Source organism: Eschrichtius robustus, chromosome 9, assembly GCF_028021215.1.
Source record: "Eschrichtius robustus isolate mEscRob2 chromosome 9, mEscRob2.pri, whole genome shotgun sequence".
Taxonomy (NCBI): Eukaryota; Metazoa; Chordata; class Mammalia; order Artiodactyla; family Eschrichtiidae; genus Eschrichtius; species Eschrichtius robustus.
Window position 1 is genome coordinate 57,668,417 of NC_090832.1, and position 21,570 is coordinate 57,689,986.

At 33.7% G+C, this 21,570-nt stretch overlaps 1 protein-coding gene across 5 annotated transcripts in view; it reads right to left on the reverse strand.

The window, feature by feature from the left end:
• Nucleotides 1-21,570, reverse strand: part of GRIK2 (glutamate ionotropic receptor kainate type subunit 2) — a 629,459-nt gene that overhangs the window by 218,607 nt on the left and 389,282 nt on the right. For all 5 annotated transcript variants that reach the window (XM_068550777.1, XM_068550778.1, XM_068550781.1 and 2 more), the window contains exons 7-8: nt 16,982-17,125; nt 13,889-13,996 (exon numbers count right to left, since the gene is read on the reverse strand). In XM_068550777.1, the coding sequence (XP_068406878.1) occupies nt 13,889-13,996; nt 16,982-17,125 (252 nt within the window). The remainder of the gene's footprint in view (nt 1-13,888; nt 13,997-16,981; nt 17,126-21,570) is intronic.

The window sequence follows — 21,570 nt, forward strand, 5'->3', positions numbered from 1 at the left end:
AGCTAATAAAGCTCAGTGTATTTCCTTCAAGTCTTTTACCTTTACATGTATGTTCCTTGCATAATTTCCATCATAGCCTTGTAGTTAATGGCCCAGACTCTGAAGGGGGTGTCAGACTACCTGAATCCCATTACATCTCCACCACTTACCACCAGGGGACTGGGGCACATTACTTCTCTGTGCCTCAATGTCCTCATCTATAAATGGGGGAATAACATTATCTACCTCACAGAGCTATTGTGAGGATTAAATGAAAAAGAAGTCAATGTAAGGTGTTTATAAGTGTGCTACAAGTATTATATAAATTATTAAATATATCCTATTTCTACACAATTTTGAGCATTTTCTTCTGGCATTAAAAGTAATCAAATTCATAATTTGAATGATTGTATAATATGAACATCATATAAACATATCACAATTTAACTATCATTGTTAAAAACAAGGCTTTAGTAAACACAGTTATTTACAAATATTTGCCCATGTAATTTATTATTTTAAAAACAAATTCCTAGAATTGGAATTACTGAGCCCAAATAATATGAATTATTAGGATTATTAGTACATGTTGTCATATAACTTTCCAAAACTATTGTGTTTGTTACCATCCTCCTGACAGTTCATGGTATAATACAACTTCCTAACAATTCATCTTCTACTTTTAATAGTTTGACTTACATAATTGAATGATACTATAATAGTTTATGACTGTTGCCTTTATTTCTAGATAGTATGTTTTATCACATAAAAATAACTTTTTATTCTAAGTAATTCTTTTCACCTAAATTTCCAGGACCTAGTATTAATCATGCTTACCTTATTTGTATATTTGCATTTGCTGATAAATAATTATCTATAATTATACTTTCAACATACTTCTCATTTTATGGGTTTCTTTATAAGAAGCTCATCATGAATGTTTTTAATGTCCTCTCTTTTTCCTCCCTGGATCTTATTTTTAACCTTGTTCCTTTTCACTATTTCTTTTCTACCTCTGGATTGTTTGGTAGACAGTTTTTCCTGTGGTAATTCGTGAGATAACAAAGTTTTCAGTCTACTAAAGGGTTATTGTCAACTTTTGTTTAAACTTTTACCATCACATCATAAAATCAATATTGAATCATAAAAATTAAAATGATATCTATTCTATGAAAATTCACTACTTTGGTTCATTCTGCTACCACACATACTGATCCATAGTTTTAGTTAATTTAATCTAGGGTTGTGGACACTGCCTCTCATTTTCTTTTGCTTGATATATTATAGATCATCTCTCTTCCAAGGAAAACAAATGTAATTTTTAATATAATCTTTAAAACTATTATTCAAAAACTTCTCTCTGTATGCTTTAACTACTTTTACTGTTTACTAGGATTTCTAGTCAGTTTCCTCTTCGTTGAGTGTTTGCTTTCATTTATCATTGTTCTTATAGAAGACAATTTATTTGTAAAGGATAACTATGTGACATGCTTCTATCTGTAGATTTGAAAATATTTTTGTCGTGTTCCTGTACAAAGAAAACTTGACTAAATAAAGACATATTGTGTCATAGCCTTCTTCCTTCAAGAGCTCTGTTTTAGTCATGTTTTCTATTATTTAATGTTACTAAAGAGACTGAGGGCAGTCCGATATTTGTTTCTTTTTTGGTAAATATTTTTTTATTGAAAGCTTCTAGTATTCTCTATTTGGAAGTTTTAAATCTCAATCAGGAGAGAGAGAGACAGAGATAGAGACTGTAATTCTTTTTTCATTATGTTTGCCAGAAATATAAGGTGTTTCTCCATTTTCTGAAGGTAAATTTTACTGCATTTACAATTTTCCTAAACTCTTCATGTGGTCATGCTTTCTATACATGTTGTACTCTTTAAATGTATGTTTTCCCTCTTTCACTACCTTACATATGTATCTTCATCACTGATAGAAATGTTGGGAAAAGCAGTTCCCTCTTCTGTGTAGCAATGTACAGAACAACTTATGTATGCCCCCAACACAGAAGTATCCCATTACATTTTAATTGTAATTCTTTTTTTATCACTCTCCAGTTAAAACTTAAATCCCCTGAGGCTAGAGACTGGTCTACTCATCCTTTTATCCTAAGGCCTTTGAATACAGGACATACTAGGGGTTTTCTGTGTGAGGGTTCTTAACATAATGGTTGAATGAAGGAATAAATGTTATCCTCTTTGTCTCAGAAATTCCATTTATGTTTTACTTTGAATTAAAATTATATTTCATTTTTATGTATCATATCTTCTTGTGTTAAACTTTAAGTGCCTTCAAGGAGGATGTCACAACTTTGAAATTTAGATAATAAATACCCAATGAATATTTATTGAATAAATAACTGAATGGAATAAATGAGTGAATTACTACATAATGAAGACTTTCAGGTTTTTTTAGGTTGTTAACTTTCCACACCTATTCATTCATTCATTCATTCACTCAGCAAATATTGAATGTATACTATGTGTCTATTCTTTCATATTTACATATTTTGTTTTTCATGTTTTGTTCCTCATGTTCTGTTCAAGTTCTACCTTAATATCATATTTAAGTTTGGGAGTAATAGGTCACATATCTTTGCTACTTATTTCAATTTTTCCTAAGCTGCATTTTATATATGTTAATATAAATATTTGTAAGAATTTTATGTAAATATTTTATGCTTTACATTTTATACTTCTCAGGATTTTTTTTTAAAATTCTTCAAATAATTTCATTTGGTAAAATATGTTTTCTCTTTGGTTGCTTTGTTTTATTTTTTAATGTAGAAAAAACATTTGTTTTCTGAATGATTTTAAAATTATTTATCTGAGTATCTCATTAATTAGTTGATGCCTTATTTATTTATCTTTGTTTCTGACAGTTTTCTCAGTATAAATTTCCTTTGTTCTGTATCTCATATTACTCTTTTATGTCCAAAGAATGTTTTTCTTTCCTCTCCTGAGCTACATAATTGCTTGTCTCAACTGTAATTAGCATTTTATAATTTCTTCTAAACATGTAAGTTAGCACTGCTTCTTGTAAGCAGAATCAGTGAGACATATTTTTTATGCTCTGTGGAATTTGCAATAATAATTTGTTTGACAAGTATACCAAAAACTTTCTCAGGTAGGAACAAAATAAACATTCCCAGCTAAGTATAAAATATTAGTTATATATAAAGTCAATCTCATTTAAAGTTAAGAAATAATTTCCCCACTAAAAACCAGCTGGCACAATAGGATCTATCAAAATTCTATTTACACTGTCTTATTGACATTTACTAACAATATAACCATGGATGTTGGAGAATGAAAAAAAAAAGCAATACAGTTTTTCATTATAGAGCAATGTAAAAAGGAAAACGAATTCTCTGATTATACACTGTTTTGACTTAATTTTAGACAAATTCATCTGTCTTGAACAAAGAACATAAGTGGCACTTTTCCAAAGAAGGCCTGTGTGGTGATCATAAGAAACCACACTGTACATTATAAAACAGTGTTAGCATAATGTAGAGTCTCCATCTAACACCCCATACAAAAATAAACTCAAAATGGATTCAAGACCTAAATGTAAGAACCAGAAACCATAAAACTCCTAGAGGAAAACATAGGCAGAACACTCTTTGACATAAATCATAGCAATATTTTTGGGATCCCTCTCCTAAAACAAAGGAGAAAAAGCAAAAATAAACAAATGGGACCTAAACTTAAAATTTTTTGCACAGCAAAGGAAACAAAACGATCGACAAAACTAAAAGACAACCTACTAAATGGGAGAAAATATTTTCAAACGATATGACCGATAAACGTCATATCATATATTCAACATATATAAATAGCTCATACAACTCAACAGCAAAAAAACTAAACAACTCCATCAAAAAATGGGCAGAAGAACTGAATATACATTTTTCCAAAGAGGAAATGCAGATGGCCAACAGGCACATGAAAAGATGTTCAACATCACTAATCATCAGGGAAATGCAGATCAAAACCACAATAAGATATCACTTCACACATGTCAGAATTGCTATCATCAAAAAGAACACAAATAATAAATGATGGTGAGAATGTGGAGAAAAGGGAACCCTTGTACACCAAGGGAACTATTGGTGTAAATTGGTACAGCCACTTTGGAAAACAGTATGGAAGGTTCTCAAAAAGCTAAAAATAGAACTATCATATGGGCCAGCAATTCAACTCCTGGGTACATATTCAAAAACAAAAAAAAAAAACAAAACCACTATTTTGAAAAGATACATGCACCCTGATGTTCATAGAAGCATTATTTACAATTGCCAAGATATGAAAGCAACCTAAGTGTCCACCAACAGATGAATGGATAAAGAAGATATGGTGTATATATAAAGGAATACTACTCCGCCATAAAAAAGAGTGAAATTTTGCCATTTGCAGCAACATGTACGGATTTGGAGGATATTATGCTAAGTGAAATAAGTCAGACAGAGAAAGACAAATAATGTATGACATCACATGTGGAATCTAAAAAAATATTACAAACCACTGAATATAACAAAAAAGAAACAGACTCATAGAGAACAAATTAGTGGTTGCCAGTGGGGAGAGGGAAGGAGAGAGGGGCAATATAGGGGTAGGAGATTAAGAGGTACAAAACATTATGTATAAAATAAGCTACAAAGATATATTGTACAACACAGGGAATATAGCCAATATTTTATAATAACTAAAAATGGAGTATAACCTTTAAAAACTGTGAATCACTATACTGTACACCTGTAACTTATATAATATTGTACATCAACTATACCTCAATAAAAAAAATTCTTCCCAATAATTAGCTGCCTACAACCACATGACCCATACAGTTTGCCTTGCATTGTATTTACTATTTCTTTGAGAAGAAAAGGCATTCCTGATAGTACTGTTTGAGGGTATTGAGAAGTAAAAAGCATAAGGAAGGTGCTGGTATTAAATGCTAATTTACATTTGGAAGATAAATATTCTCTCCAATTGACTGAATATACTTTGGTGAACTGCACGTTTCTCGGTTAACTAGTGTAACCATTCTTTCTGGATAATTTGCAAACTCAGGTTTCTCAAGTCTATATGGAACATGAATAGTGAGGACAGAGTTTTTTCAACATAGTAGTTTTCTTACTAAGTGTTGCAGGTAAATTAGAGACTTTTTGACCTCATTTACTTCACCCCTTCCTGTGTTAAATTTTTAAATGGAAAGTACAGATAGTTACTTACATTACTGTCTAATAACAATGAATAGTATTGTACATCCATTGGGTTAAGTATTAACAGGAGATCACTTCAGAAAGAATTGTCATCTGATCTCTCAACAATAAACATGAAACATTTCCTAGAAATGCCTATGTGCTCCCTGACAGGGAGAAATCAGAGTAAAGAACAATTACCTGGGAACTGAGTCTTTTTCATACAGAAGTGATTTGGCCTATGAGTACAGCGCAAAGAAACCCTCAGTTAACAACTTTTCTAAAACTGTCTATTAACCAGTTAACATGGGGTCTGGAATTTCACCATTTGAGAACTACAGCATTAATGTGAAAGCAATAAATCAATAATATAAATGATCTTACAGAAAGGGATGACTAATCTAAACATAGATTTTTCACCTCTAAGATTTTTATTTTTGTTTAGGGCAAAGTCAACCCTAAACATAAAGAGTTAAGAGACAGGTGGTAGTTCTGATTTTTAAAATAAAATTTGAATCAATGAGTTAACTGTTCTCAAATATAACGACATGACAATATTAAATTAAGGGCCAGTTTTTGCAAGGATAAAAATGTAGTTCACTGATTTCTTTGAAATAAAACCAATGTATTACAATTACATTTAGTACACATGTTTAATTCAAATTCAGTAATTGAAAGAAAAAAATCAATATTTGATATTCTCTCATGGACCAAAATAAGAAAGTGTGTGCCCTCAAGTAAGGCAATCCTATTGATTTTTAAACATAAACATCATACAGAATTTTCTTAAATATTTTACCAACCTGAAGGTTAAAAGTTATCAAGCAAAATAATAACTATAAATATACTGACACAAAGCAAAAAAATGTCAGTACAGTTGTGAAATAGGGCATGTAATGATTCTTTATAAGAGTTGGACAAATTAAATGGTTAACATCTCCAAAAAAAGACACTAAGTTTGGGTCCTGACTGGGATCCAGTTTTGCTTTTTAAGAAGCAAACAACACATTTCCCACTGGCTTAAAGATTACTGGTCAACATCACCATTAGCATTGCTTTCCTACAGGGAGGCAAAAGAAATCTCAGTTCCTAGGAAAGTTGGGGGTCATTGTTGCCATGGGGACCAAGATATATGTATCAAATGCCATCAAAGAGAGAAAGATAAAAACTGCTATGCATTAGGTTTCTACAGATCAAAAAAAAAAAAAAAAAAGTCTCACTTATCTAGTGTGGCTTTTCAGATTTAGATAAATTTGGAAGACTGTAAATTCCATTCAGACACCTTTTTCATAGGGAGCTAATGACTATAGGATTTTACTGGCAAGTGAAAGCGCAATAGTAAAATTTTCTACAGAAATTACCATTCTTTTTTTAAAAAATATATACTCTACAAAAAAAAAAAAATCTTCAAAAAGCACTTTGAAACATGTTCTGTTCCTGGAACATATATGCCTGTAAACTCAGGCAGGCATGGTTTCACTACTAATTCTCACTCTCTCCATATATTATCAAAATATTTGAGTTTTCAGCGGGAAGCCTATGGATTGCTGATAGCAGTTTCTCTACTGGTGGGTAAAAATGCAAGCAGTGAATATTCAGAAAACACAGATTTTAAAAGTTGAAATGAAGCTTCACTTGAAAGTAAAATATAACAAATTTAAACTTTTTAAAGGTTTGCAAATATGGATTATTTTGATTTATATTATTTATATAAATACTTAATTTTGTAGAAATTGGCAAACTTATATTACATAAGATGGCTTTTTATAGCCAGTTTTCTTTTCCAAGATTTTCCCTAAAGATGCACAAGTTAGAAGGTGATTTTATTATAAAAGCACGCTGAGGCAAACACATGGCATGATTATTCATAGGCCTATACAATTCCAGGACCCTTAGCACCATTTCTGGCCAGATAAATGTATTAGTTTGATCTTTATGTTTTTTACTAAATTAATATAATATTAACATAAAAGCCAATTTCAATAAGGATTTATTAGGCCTTTCCACTGAGGAGACAGAACATTCTATTCTCCAAGTTCTATTTTAATATAAATATCACATTTTAAGAGACTATCAGCAAAATAACCAGAACAGATAACAAATTCTGATGCTACAGAAAGGGCAAGAGAGGTACACAAGTATGATTTTAGTTTAACATTTCTATTTAGAAGAAAATATTCTCTAGTATAATAAAAATCCATTTGAACAATCAATAAAGTATAATAGCAAGAGATTGATTTTTTTTTTCTTGGAAAGCACATGATGTACATAGTTGTCACAATGGACATTCAATAATAAAATTCAATAATGTGGTAGGATTAAGAAATTTTATTATTGTATTATAGTTTCTTAGAAGGAATTCTTTTGAAAGTCTAAGTTTTTTTTTTTTTTTTAATGGCCTTTAGATAGCTCAGCTTGCAATGGAAATGCACCATTATCATGAAGTGTCATCAACTCAGTTCAAACCTATTTTGTGTAAAACCCTTCCAACTGTTTTTGCTCTAAACAGAATCTTTTTGAAGTAATATTCTAAGAACCTTCTGAATATTTCTTAATATCTTTTGCCATTAGTCATGCTTTTGTTCCATCTGAAGCTGGTCTTTCCTAAAACATAGCTAAGCCTCAGAAGACTAGGTAAGTAAGTTAAGCCATTTCCAATGGTAAATCATATCCCAGTTACATATTGTATAAAAAAAAACTAAAAATATTAATTTTATTGTCAGTTATGAAGACATTTTTTATTTCCTCATGTCAATTATGTCCATTTTTCTTGGCCGTTTTTCTTTTTGCTATTTCTCCTTCTTCTTCCAAGTTCCACTGACAGACTGAATACACAAATAGATAACAGTCAGACCATGTATGACAATAGAACTTTAACCAGATCCTCTGAAGCAAGCATCCTGGGAAGCCAAACCACAACCTCTGCAGCAATCTGCCCAGAATGGTCAAGACTTGTTCAATAACTTGCAGCTTCCTTTTTTTTTTCCCCTCTCTTCCAACTCAGGAGCAACCAGAGAAACTCACCAAACCAATCACCCAAGATACCTTGCTTCTTGTTAGCCCACCTCCAGTTTCCTCATGCCAACGATCTCCAATCAGAGCACACCTGAGGCTTTCCCAAATAAAGCTTTTCCACTCCCTTGCCTACCCTTGAATCTCTGACAAATATAAGTTGCTCCCTTGCAAGCTCTGAATAACAACTTCTGTTTGTTCTGAATAACAACTTCTGTTTGTTCTCATCCAAGTGGTCTTTGTTTACTTCCACACATAAACTTACAAGAAAAAAAAGGAAAATTTATAAATAGAATAATTATTTTTACTCATTGATGTAATAAAGTGTCAGAAAGTATTCAACTGCACTATGTAGAAGACCAGAGGTGCCATTGGCGCATCCTTATAAGCTCAGACTTCAGTGCTGCTTTCTCCTGTGCTATAAGATCCTTCACCCCCTGAAGCCTTGACCCACTACCCCAGCCCACTGATTGTCTGACTATTGGATTTCTCTTCCCACTTTGTATGTATGGAGCAAAGCTGGGAAAAGTGGGGGGAAAAAAGCTCTGCTATTGGAAAATAACTTTGCACCAGACACTTGAGTAAGTATTCTATGTGAAGTATCTCTTATGATTCTCATAGAGATCCTTCATTTGTTCAACAGTCAATACACATTTCATGAGGATGTACTTTGTGCCAGACACTTTGCTATGCCTTGAATATGTAAATAGTGAGAAAGGAGACACATTTTTCTGCACCTAATAGGATGTGTATTCTGGCTAGGGACGCAGCCGTGTAAAAAAAAAAAAAAAAAAAAAAAAGTATGTAAATACACAATTATAGGCAGTGTCAGGAAGAAAAAGTAGAGGACACTATGAGAAACTTAAATTTAATTAGGCTTAGGGGGTACCTATCTAAGGAAGTAAATGTAAGCTGCAACCCCCAGGATGAATAAGAAGTTAGCCAGGCAAAGGTGATAGGAATGGGTATTCCAGACCGGGAAAACTCTACTGCCAAAGTAATGGAAAGTCTTGACCCTGTGAGGAAATGAGAAACAGCCAGTATAGCTGGAGCATAGAAAACACCTGAGAAGACGGTGAGAGTTGAGTGGGAGAGGTAGGGAATTCATTGTAAATCATGTTTGGATCTTAATCAAAATACCATGGAAATAAAGGGATGAGTTAAATAGAGAAATGACATGGATCATTTTGCTTTTGAAGACATCCGTTGGCTGCTATGATTTGGGGAATGGATTACAAGGAGGAGTAGAACGGAGAGGCTTGTTGGGGCTCCAGTGTATGTGTCTGGGGTAGGTTCCCCTGGCCATGATTGTAGCAATGGATTTAGGAAGAAATGGATGGATTCTAAACATATTTTGAAAGTGGAATATACAATACGGTCTTTGAACTGACCAGAAGAATTCAAGCTTGGAAAATCACTTATTCTTATTTCCTTTTCCTATTGTCAGTAGTTTCAATACCAGGATCTTAAAGAAAGAAATTGTCCTATTATTGCCTGAGGTAGACAAAGTTGCCTACTGTTTTATCCCCTTACTCTCCTTCTTCTGCTTTAGAGAAGGCACGGCCATGGCCCAAGAGCTTGTTTGGACAGGTGTAGTTGGTTGTGTATGCGGTATTGGTGACCCTTCTTAGACCTGCCACCTGTGAATGACTGCAGGAAGGAAGAAATTAACACATCCCCTCTGGAGGCTGACGGGAACCAGGAAATGTTTGACTTTACTCCCTCCCCTTTTAGTATAAAAGAAGCCTGAATTCTAACTCAGGTAAGATGGTTCTTTGGGACACAAGTCCACCATCTTCTCAGACTGTCGGCTTTTTGGATAAATTCGTTATTCCTTGCTCCAGTTAAACAAACAAACAAACAAACCAGATGTGGTTGGTTGTGTGTGCGGTACTGGTGACCCTTCTTAGACCATGGCTAACTGGGCTGGGTTCTAACCAAGATCTCCATCGAGATAAAGGAGAAAGAATTCACTATGATCTATGAACCCTATCTAAGTGGAAAACTGTGTTCAGAGTAGCATTTTAACTCTGAGCTCAGTTCCCTGAATATGTCCTACTTCTCTGTTTGTCAGAAATATACCTGTTCCTTCCTGGTTTATCTGCTCCACAGTTACAAACATCAGAAGTATGGATTTTACTCCTACTAACTGTTTCAATCCTAAGATTCACATTTCAGAAAACGATTCAAAATGTATCATCTTAATGACATACAAGCAAGAGATCTTTCTTTTTAGCACATTTCACTGCCCAATCCTATATTACTGGGTTGGCCAAAAAGTGTCTTTGGTATTTTAAGTAAAAATAAAAGACACATTTTTCATTTTCACCAAGAACTTTATTCAACAGTGTATTCACCCTTTTCTTCCACTACCTTCTGCTATTTTTCAGGCAACTTCATAATTCCATGTTCCCAAAACTTTTTATCTTTTTGAGCAAAGAACTGTTCCAGGCGCCTTTTACAGTCTTCCAGGGAATTGAAATTTTTTCTATTAAGAGAATTTTGTAAAGTCCTAAATAAATGGAACTCCGACGAAGGTGCAATGTCTGGTGAATATGGCGGATGAATCACAACTTCCCAGACAAGCTGTAACAGTTTTTGCCTGGTCATCAAAGAAACATGCAGTCGTGTGTTATCCTGATGGAAGATTAAGAGTTTTCTGTTGACTAATTCTGGACACTCTTTGTCGAGTGCTGCTTTCAGTTGGTCTAATTGGGAGCAGTACTTGTTGGAATTAGTTGTTTGGTTTTCTGGAAGGAGCTCATAATAAAGGACTCCCTTCCAATCCCACCATATACACAACATCACCTTCTTTGGATGAAGACCGGCCTTTGGCATGGTTGGTGGTGGTTCATTTCACTTGCCCCACAATCTCTTCCATTCCACATTATTGTACAGTATCCACTTGCCACTGCCCATCCATTGTTTTAAAAATGGAACGTTTTCATTACGTTTAAGTAGAGAATCGCATGTGGAAATACGGTCAAGAAGGTTTTTTCTGCTTAACTTATGTGGACCCAAACATCAAAGCGATTCACATAATCAAACTAGTGTAAATGCTTTTCAACGCTTGATTTGGATATTTTGAGTATGTCAGCTATCTCCCACGTGGTATAACATTGATTGTTCTCAGTTAATGTCTTGATTTGATTGCTATCAACTTCAACTGGTCCACCAGACCATGGAGTATCGTCCAGCGAGAAATCTTTAGCACGAAACTCTGCAAACCACTTTTGACATGTTCAATCAATCACAGCACCTTCTCCATACACTGCACAATCTTTTTTTTGCATTTCAGTTGGGTTTTTACCTTTCTTGAAATAATAAAGCATAATATGCTGAAAATGTTGCTGTTTTTCTTCCATCTTCAATATTAAAATGGCTACACAAAAATTCACCAATTTTGATGTCCTTTTTTAAATGCACGCTGATATGACAGCTGTCACATACAATCTAAAAAAATTATTTTGAATGAAGTTAAATACAACTAAGTGCTACTAGAGCCATTTTATGGAAAAAAACTGAACGAATCTTTTGGCCAACCCGATATAATTTTATGAATCAATTTATAATTGGCAGGTTTTCTTCACTAGAGCAAAACCTTCATAGGGGCACAAAATAGAAGTTCACTGCATATTTGTTAGAGAATTAAATGAATAAATAAAGTGTGCTAGTCAAAGATGACCAAGACAAAACTAGGAAAAGGCAGTAGCATGAGAAGATAGAATTGAGGATAGTTAAAATTCCTAGCCTCGACCCCTATTAACATATTTCCAGGTTCTTTTAGAGACCATGATATTTTCACTTCAGCCTGTCCAAGAGAGAAGCCCTTTGCACTCTACTTTTTTTGAGATGGGGAATTTGGCCCAGAGAAGTTGGATGGAAGGAGGAAGTTCACACACTTGTTGTGATAGAACTAGAATAGTTAATTTAAGCCTCCTGAATCACCATCTATTGAATCTTCCAAAGTGTGAACTCTATCAAGGTAGGAACTCTGTTTTTTCATCTATGGATTGGTAACTATACTTTTTTTAGGAAAAAATAAAAGTAAAATCAACAAAACTTAGGAGCCTTAATGAGGCAGATATTGCTACCACCCCAGGATGCAGTTGAAGATGCTGTGTTTTAGAAGGATTAAGAAACTTGTCTATAAATAGTAAATGGCAGAACAAGGATTTGAGCCTAATTCTGTCTGAACACAAAATATTGATGAATGTCAGGTCAACATTTATAACTCACATTGTGATACCTTGCTTATCGATATGGTAGATCCTCACATATACTTGGTAACCATTATATTCAGGATCTTTATATAATTCACACTAGAGCCTAGGAAAACCTTCTCTAATATTTTCTTTGAGTCCAAGGGACTGGGCCTATGGTAACATGAAGAGCATCACCATTTTTATGTTGATGGGTTGAAATACAAGCAGTGGTCGAAGCTCATCCTAGTGGCTTGGGTACTTCCAAAAATAAGATAATAACATCCCCAGTAAACACTGAGATAAGCCCATATGAGCTGACTAAACTCCACCATTCTCAATTCCAGTTTTGGGTATAGACTAATGTTGTTATCTTGGAAGCAAGGTAATTAGGAAGTGACAGCCTCACGAATATTTTAGTTCCAGCTTATTATAAAAGATTCCTAATTTTGCATGGTCTTGACAAAGGGTACAACCTGAAACTCTCAATGAGAAGAGGTAATACCCCTGTTAACTTCAGTCATCAGTTGGCCATGATATACTTCTTGTCCTGGGGATATCAAAAATATGTGTTTTCTCTCTCCTGCATCATTTGAATCAACATTCATGTATACTATTTTCTCTCAGGCTAAAATACCCCTTATTTTGATTCAATTTCCTTCTTCAGTTTCCATCTATGAATGATGTTCCATGTTCAATTGTTAGCTGAAACATAACTCACTATCTTTAAAGCGATGTTATCTCAAACAGAATTTTTTCTCAAGTTCTTATCAAAATATCTTTTTAATCTGTAACTTTCAATGAATCCATCAGAAAACAGCTAAATGCATGTATTACAAACTTACACTAAAATGTTCTTAAAGTAAGCACACACCCCCAAATTCTATGAGTCTTTCTTGTACTTTACCTCAATACCTATAAATGGAATCAAGAAAGATAGACCCAGTGTAATGTGTAGCATTTGTGTTCATACCTAATTTACTCATGTACATTAATTCAGACATTTCTCTTGAATATGATCCAGCAGCGGAAACATGTTTCAGTATTTAATCCTTCTGTATGGTCTGCTCTAAGTAGGAAAGTCTATGAAGGCCTGTGATTATAAACTGCATATACAAAGACTCATATTACAGCAAACATTTTCTAATCATTATATCAAATCTTACAGCTAATTAAGATTATATTAATATATTAATATATATTATTTTAAATTAATATTATATACATTGTATGCAGAGAATCAGAAAAACCTGATGAGAAAATAAAAACATTTAAATTGCCTTAAGATATCCTTTATCCTTGAGTCCTAATAGTCAATTATTATATTCAATATATATAACGAATTGAAGATGTATTTTTTTAGAGTTACTCAATAAAGTTAAATGTCAATGAAATGTGTCTACAACAGGAAATATTTCTTTATTTCTTCACTAGGATATGTTTATTTAATAATTAAAGTAAATAAACTGAATGTCTCAAGTACCTTTTCCAGACCTTCTTCTTTGAGGCTGATCACATCCAAATCAAAATCTGTTCGTAAGCCATTGGTTTTGTTGAAAGTTATTCTGCCTGTGAGGCCTTCCCAATGTGCCTATGGGGAAAACAAACAAACAAACAAAAATCATAAATTAGTAAAGGATGAGAAGATAAAACAATTTTGTACAAAATGTTTTATCTTTTGTTATTTCTCATAAGTTTACATTGCTATACATTTTTATTCTCTTCTGAACTTTGAAGGATGTTTTTTCTAAATATGATATCCTAGTCTCAGTAAAAATTTATTGTAAATTTTTCATTTTAAATAATGCATTTTCCAGGTATAACTTTCCTTTACGAGAAATTTGTGGCTTATGTTTTAAATAGCAAACCTCTTTTAGCAAAGTGAGAAGAGTTTGGTCACTTATAATATTTATGAGATAGTGACTATCTCGCTGGAGATTACAAACAGAACTACTATTATAAAATACCACTCTAACACCAAACTAATATAAAGTAAACATTTTATTACAATGAAGGAAACTGAATCTAGGAAAAATTATGCTATACTGCTTCAATTATACATTTTCCACTTAGAATAATTAACTTATTACTTTATTTTTCTTTGTGTGAGGCTGGGAGAAGTGTATCAAAATTACTTCACATCAAACTATACTTCCTGTAGAAGGCTCTCTCCAGGTAGAAGGGGATGGGAATATAATAATCTAGCTACACAATGGGTTCATCCCTCAAAGGTGAGTAAATAATGAGTTTTTTTTTTAAATATAAAAAGATTTCCCATTCTGCTGGTTATATAGCCCCAATTACATGTTTTATATTATCTGTCATTTGCAAGTAGCTTGGGAAAATAGCTACATATGAAAATTTAAAATAATGTAACATATACTCACAACTATGTTTGAAAGAATATATACTGAGACTCAAAAGAAGTAATAAAGCCCAGTAGGTAAAGGGTAACATTTCAATAAGGATTACAGATGGATGTCATTATTACTACATTTCTTAGGCTCCATGTGCTTCTTGGATACTTATGTGTAGGGATTCTAAAATAGATTTAGGCTAATAAATTACAAATAAAATAGAAAAAAAAACTATAATATATATCTCTATGCATATTGCAACAGGTCATCACTGAGTTTACTGTGTTAACAGGTCTCCAGTAAGGAAGAAAAAAATTTTATTAACTCAACTTTGTCCAAAGAAAATAATTGCAGGCAGTTAACAAAAATCCATATTTAGTATAAAAATAAGCAATGGGATCAAGAAGTACAGAAGCAGAAGTGCAGAACAGTAAAACAAATCTGGGTTAAAGACAGCACAGGGAAATGTACATCAGGTGAATCTGTGCAACTAATAAATCCAATCACAAATTCAATTCTGAACTTTCCAGCAACCAAAGCAGAGAAGAAAATGTGATGAACTGTAACATACAGGATCCATAATTTAAGACACAACAATTGCCCAGGAGAAACTCAGCTTTTCCTGGTACTGAGACCTGACAGAAACGTCTCTTTTCGGTCCTCATAAGAGTGACCTTGTGTGATTTAGTGCAGCGGTCTCCAACCTTTTTAGCACCAGGGACTGGTTTCATGGAAGACAATTTTTCCACGGATGGGGGCGGGGAATGGTTCAGGCGGTAATGCGAGCGATGGGGAGTGATGGGGAGCGGCAGAGGAAGCTTTGCTCGCTCAGCCCCTGCTCACCTCCTGCTGTGTGGCCTGCTTCCTAACAGGCCGTGGACCGGTACCGGTCCGTAGCCCGGGGGTTGTGAACCCCTGATTCAGTGGACAAGATCCTCAATAACACCCTACAATAAATACAATAGCAAGTTTCATACAACAGCTTCTTACAGGGTTGTTTGACACTTCTCAGTTGTCAAGTGCTGCATTCAGAAAAAGCTCTTCTTCAACTAGCCAAACCAGGGTGCTATGTTTGCAGCCCTGTGATGCTTAGTTTTTTACACCAGAAGTAAATATAGAATGTGGAGTAACAAAAGAACTGCATACTGTTCTAGGAGCATCATTTCACCTATCTGAGAGTTCAATAACAATCAGACAAGGAAAATTCACGGACATTCTTTGCCAAGGACCTGATGATTCTTAATTATGATTCTATTTGCACTTTTATTTTCATGATGAGTAATTTATTATACGATGAGCTGATGATTTCTTCTAAGCCATTAAAGAAAAATTTTATATGGTAATAACAGCTGTGACTTTTCATAGCACAGATTAAATTTTCATAGTTAAACTTTCATATAAAAACTCCTAAATCAACTATACTTTAATAAAAAAATTTTTTTTTAATTAAAAAAACTCCTGTTGTAATCAAATAAAAAGTATCCTTAGCTGACAAAGGAATTTCCTTCATGAGAGGAAGAATGGGAAGAATATGTGTGTATGAAGTGAGTGTGTATGTTTGTGTGTGATCTTTAAGAGTTTTCTTTTTTTTTTTTTCTCACTATGGGCATGCTTGGTCTAAAACTATAACAGACATAATTAGAAATGATACACGGCCATAAAAATGGTTGTATTATGCAACATGAAGTAAACTTTGCAATTTCATGAATCCATATATTTTGTGTTATGTTAACTCTAATACAATTAAAATAACTAGACGTTATACTTAGGAACCATAACTCTAAAAAACAATTCTTGAAAACTTACCAATTGGGTGTAATTTAGTGTAGTGCAAAGGGCATTCATGTTAAAAATTCTTTGCATATCATGTGGCCTATGATATAAACATTCTTCAAACATCTATGTTTCCACATAAATGAAAAGTAACATATATAAAGATTCAGAAAGGTGAAAACTAACAATGTCTTAAATCATAGGTCACTGATTTTCATCTGTTCACACAATCACAAATATTTTGTAGGAAATCCATTTATTTATCATGTAATTTTTCCCTTCCATATTATTTAGTAAAAATGTTAATTTTGCTTGTATGGGGAGAGGTAGAAAGTTTAATTTAAGAGATAAAAGTAAAAGGTCACCTGTTAGGAAAAGTGCAATAATCTCAATTCATTCAGCTTGAGGACACGCGAGACAGGACAGATGTGCTTCTCCTGACTCACCTCTTTAATTAGGCTCATGAAGCGGGTCCCAAAGCGCCAGGGTTTGTGTCGATTGCACTGTAAGGAGCTGACTGTCATCTGGGGAAACTGCTGGACGCCCACAGACACCACGTGCACAGCATCATACATGAGAGCAGCATCCGTCTGAAAGACGAGAGAAAAGGAAATGTGGCATCAATACAACATGGGAGACCCATGATGGGTGGTTTGGAAGGAGCTGACTGTCATCGGGGGAAACTGCTGGACGCCCACAGACACCACGTGCACAGCACCATACATGAGAGCAGCATCTGTCTGAAAGCCGAGAGAAAAGGAAATGTGGCATCAATACAACATGGGAGGCCCATGATAGGTGGTTTAGAAGTGGAGAGAAAGAAGGGGTGAGAGAAATAAATACCCAGTTTTTCTTCATGTAAGGGAGAAAACAGTATCTCCACATGCTGTGGTTCTCTTAAATAAGATACTGTGATCAAACTACTTCATGGGCTCCATTAGAACATCTGACCTACCCTCCCTTTCCTGAAGTGATGACCCAATTTCATATCATCCTAGTATCTCTGCTTAAGTAGGAAATGTGTGCAGACATGCATTATTTCATTTTTTGTCACACCCTCTGTCTCTATCTTACTCTGTTCTACTGCGTGCGTGCGCACGCGCACGCACGCACACGCACACACACACGCGCGCACACACACAAGGAATGCCAATGTGAACATTTTGAATGGTTACATAAATTACATATTGTATATAAAAGTAAATAAGTAAATAATTTCCTTGCATACGAAGAAAAAAGAAATTTGAAGAGATTCCCTTAAAAAGTTTAAAGATATAAACCCTAATTTTTTCTGCAATTCAGCTTTTCAAAAGGTTCAGTCTCAGAAATGATGCTAGAGTGTTGAATCTCAATACGTGTTAATCCCTTTTCAAGAAACTAAGCTTAATCCCCTGTACTGTCTTCTTTTCCCCAAATTTCCATATGAATAAAAATTCATTTTGGCTTCTCAAGTAAGACGAATATGAATTCTACTGTGTTTGCACCTGCTCAAATGACTGACCACTTTAGAGGTGGATGATAAAAAATAAAATGTTTATAAGTCATAACAAACCAGAGGCTCAGTGACTGTCAAGTGCTGTGTTAAATGGACCCTCACATTGTGTCTGACGGACTGATGCCAGGCTCACTACCTACAGAAGAGAGCCACTGACAATGAGGGCAGCAAGGAACTTTGGGCCATCTGCTTGGCATGGTTTGGAATAAAAGCATATATTTCCTCTTCTCATTCACACAATTAGTGAGCTGTGAAATGAATTCCAAAATGAATAGGAACCCTGTAGATTAATAGCGTTTGCCACAATACAATACAAAATGAGTACACACAGTAGCTTTCATGCAAATGTATCCTCAGGAACTTAACCACATAAAATGGAAGGCAGCTAAACAGCACAATGCAGTGACAGAACATAATAATAATAATACCATTTTATAGTTCATAAATCTTTGGCGAATAGAGCTCAGATTCATAACCTTCATTTGGCAAATACCAGCTGACTAATTTCACACACTCTGATGGCAGCACAGTGAAAATTAGAGTAGTGGAGTTGATACAGGCACATAGTACGAGCCTGAGGATTAGACTGATATTTGTCTTTGGCCTGAGTTAACACTCAGAGGACATATTTCATATACCACATGGATGGTTATAAAAAAAAGTTACCAAGATATGAAAGACACATTTTATTTTAAAATAAAATGAATTTTCAAAAAACCACTGTCAACAAATGTATAGAGATATGAACACTTTCAGATACTACTAAAGGGAAGATAAGGGGCAATTTTGCAGATTGCACCACAAGGGAGTTTTTGAAATATCCATGTTCTTTTTCACCTAGTAATTTCTCTTTCTGGAATTTGCCCTGAGAAAAATCAAAGATAAGAACAAAAGCTACATACATTATTTATTTAAAAAAAATAAAAAGAGTGGAAATCTACTGAATGTTCAAAATAAGGAAACACAATAAAATCACAATGATATTTCACATAAACATTAAAAATCATGTTTTGAAAAATAATCATTCAGATGAGAAATTGCAAGTGGTAAAATGCTAACTGCAAAAATAGCTTATACAGAGCTATATTTCTAGCATAAACCATTATATACATCTTTATGAGTATTTAATATGTAGTATTCAACTTATTTAATTCTCACAATAATGGTTTAATAAAAACACTGATATTGTTCCCACTTTACAAATGACGAAACCAAGGTTGAGAGAAGTTAAGTAACTAAACAAAGTCACACAGGTAAGAAGCGGAGAGGTCCAGATTCAAACAGCCTCACTGCTCACAGCAAGTATTCTTAAACATCATACTGCATGTTATATGAATAACAACCAAAAAAAATTGAAGGGAAGAAAATACACTAAAATGATACTAATAATTACTCTTGGGAGACAGTAGTGAGTAGAATTTATATTTTTTCCTTTTTCTTTACTTTTTGCATTTTTTTAAGATGGAAGCTTACTAAATACCATTGCAATTATTCCCAAGATGAAAATTTTCATCTACTGTCACAAAATAACTAAAAGAACACAAACTATGATATTACTACTATCCTGCCATGACTTACTGACTTATATGAAAATCCTAGAATAGTAGCCTTATCTAAAATGACAATGCTAGGAAAGAATTTTGCTTAATTAAAAATTTGAAAATCATTTTTGGTACATAGTTTTAGCTTCTGGATCACAGGATATACTAGATGATAATAAAACTATTTAAGATCTGTGATTTTAAATATAATTATAAAAGGAAGACAATATTTATTAAACTAAGATAAATACTAGAGAAAAAAATTATAATTAAAAAGTTGTTGATCAAATTTCTTCTTGAATTTCCAGTTTAAAAATATGTTAATTTATTATAAAGCAATAAATAGAACTTCTGAAACTACTCTCTCTGATATTTTCATCTGCTTAGGGTGCTTTTTTTGTCCTACTTTTAGACTAGTTGTGTTATGTGATAATATGGAGTTGTTTTCCATTTAAACTTGATATCCTGTCAGACTTTCCTTTACTGTATTCTTTGCAAAACTGTACATATGTAAATTCTTTCAACTTTGGAAAGTTTTGAGAAAACTCCAGATTATCAAAGTGGTTTTCTTATTTTCACGAGAATGTATAAGCTTGAAATTTTTCCTTAATTTAGTAATACTACTAGTTAACATTTGTTCAGTATTTATTATGTGTGAGGCACTTTCCTATCATTTCCTTTTGTTCAGTATTTACTATGTGTGAGGCACTTTCCTTAAATCATTTCCTTTAATTCTCATAACCATCATGCAGTTGGAGATTCACTGGGTCTGTATAAAATAGGAAACTGAAGCAGAGAACAGTTAAGTAACTGGTCTAAAAATCATAGCATATAGAGGTGGAGCTGGATTTGACTCTAGAAAATCTATCCATAATTTACATACTTTTCTCTAGTTTCTTGCTCAGTGCTCTATATTTAATAAAGCAAAACAGTTTAAATTATTTTAAAGTTATAAAATATAAGAAATATCAATAAGTACTTGAATACATTAATCTATATAATTTCTTAATAAGCAGTAAATATTTACATAATGAAAATGTACTATGAAGTAAGGGAAAGTATAGATTGTGGAGAACTGGTAAATATAAATTCACAAAAAAAGAAATACATTGATGTATGAGATTAAGTCTATAATAGGTTAGTCAGAAAGTTAGTAACATTAACCAGGAACAAGGTCGTGAAAGAAGTAGATTTATTCTATACAGTTGCTGCTCATTAGGTTTACAAAAGGCAAAGGTACCAGAGTATCTTTCAAGATCAGGCTTAAGGGGCATCTTTACTCCCAACTCTAAATTGTAGAGTTCGATTGAGCTGCTCTTGCTAAGTCCTCTACCCTCTCATTTTGACTCTATAGTCCTTTGCCTTGACTCTTCTCTCAATGGAAAAATACGAGGAAAGAAGGGAGGAGTCGAACAGAAAAGGAGAAAAGTAGAGGAGACACACAGGCTAATTACTTTGTCATCATTTTTATATTATCATTACTGTCAAGTTACATTGCATGCTTACTCTACGCCACACTGTGTCCATTTGTCTATATGCATTTCACAAAGACCCTATGTTTCAGGTGATATTACTCTTATCATTTAGAGAGGAGAAAACTGAGGCTTAGCAAGGTTGAAGTAATCTTCTCAAGGTCTCATCACCTTGAGAGACAAGACTTAGAAAACAAGACTCAGGCAAAGCTTAGCTCTTAGAACTACCATCCAAACTATCATAATAAGACTCTGGCAGAAATAAGACTCAGAAACAAGCCTTAAAAACACGATTCAGACAAGGTCTAATTCTTAGAACCACCATCCTAACTACCATAACCAACTATCTCCCCTAAACCATATTCCCACTGAAACTATGACAGGCAATGGAGGGGAAACTGATGGCAGCAGATCTCATATTTTTGGAGGTTCTGCTGAATACCAGACAATTATGTCCCATAGACAGTATATCTCTGAGCTGAGATTCAAATAAAAGTTCAGTTGTCTTCCAAGTCAAATTTTTTTCC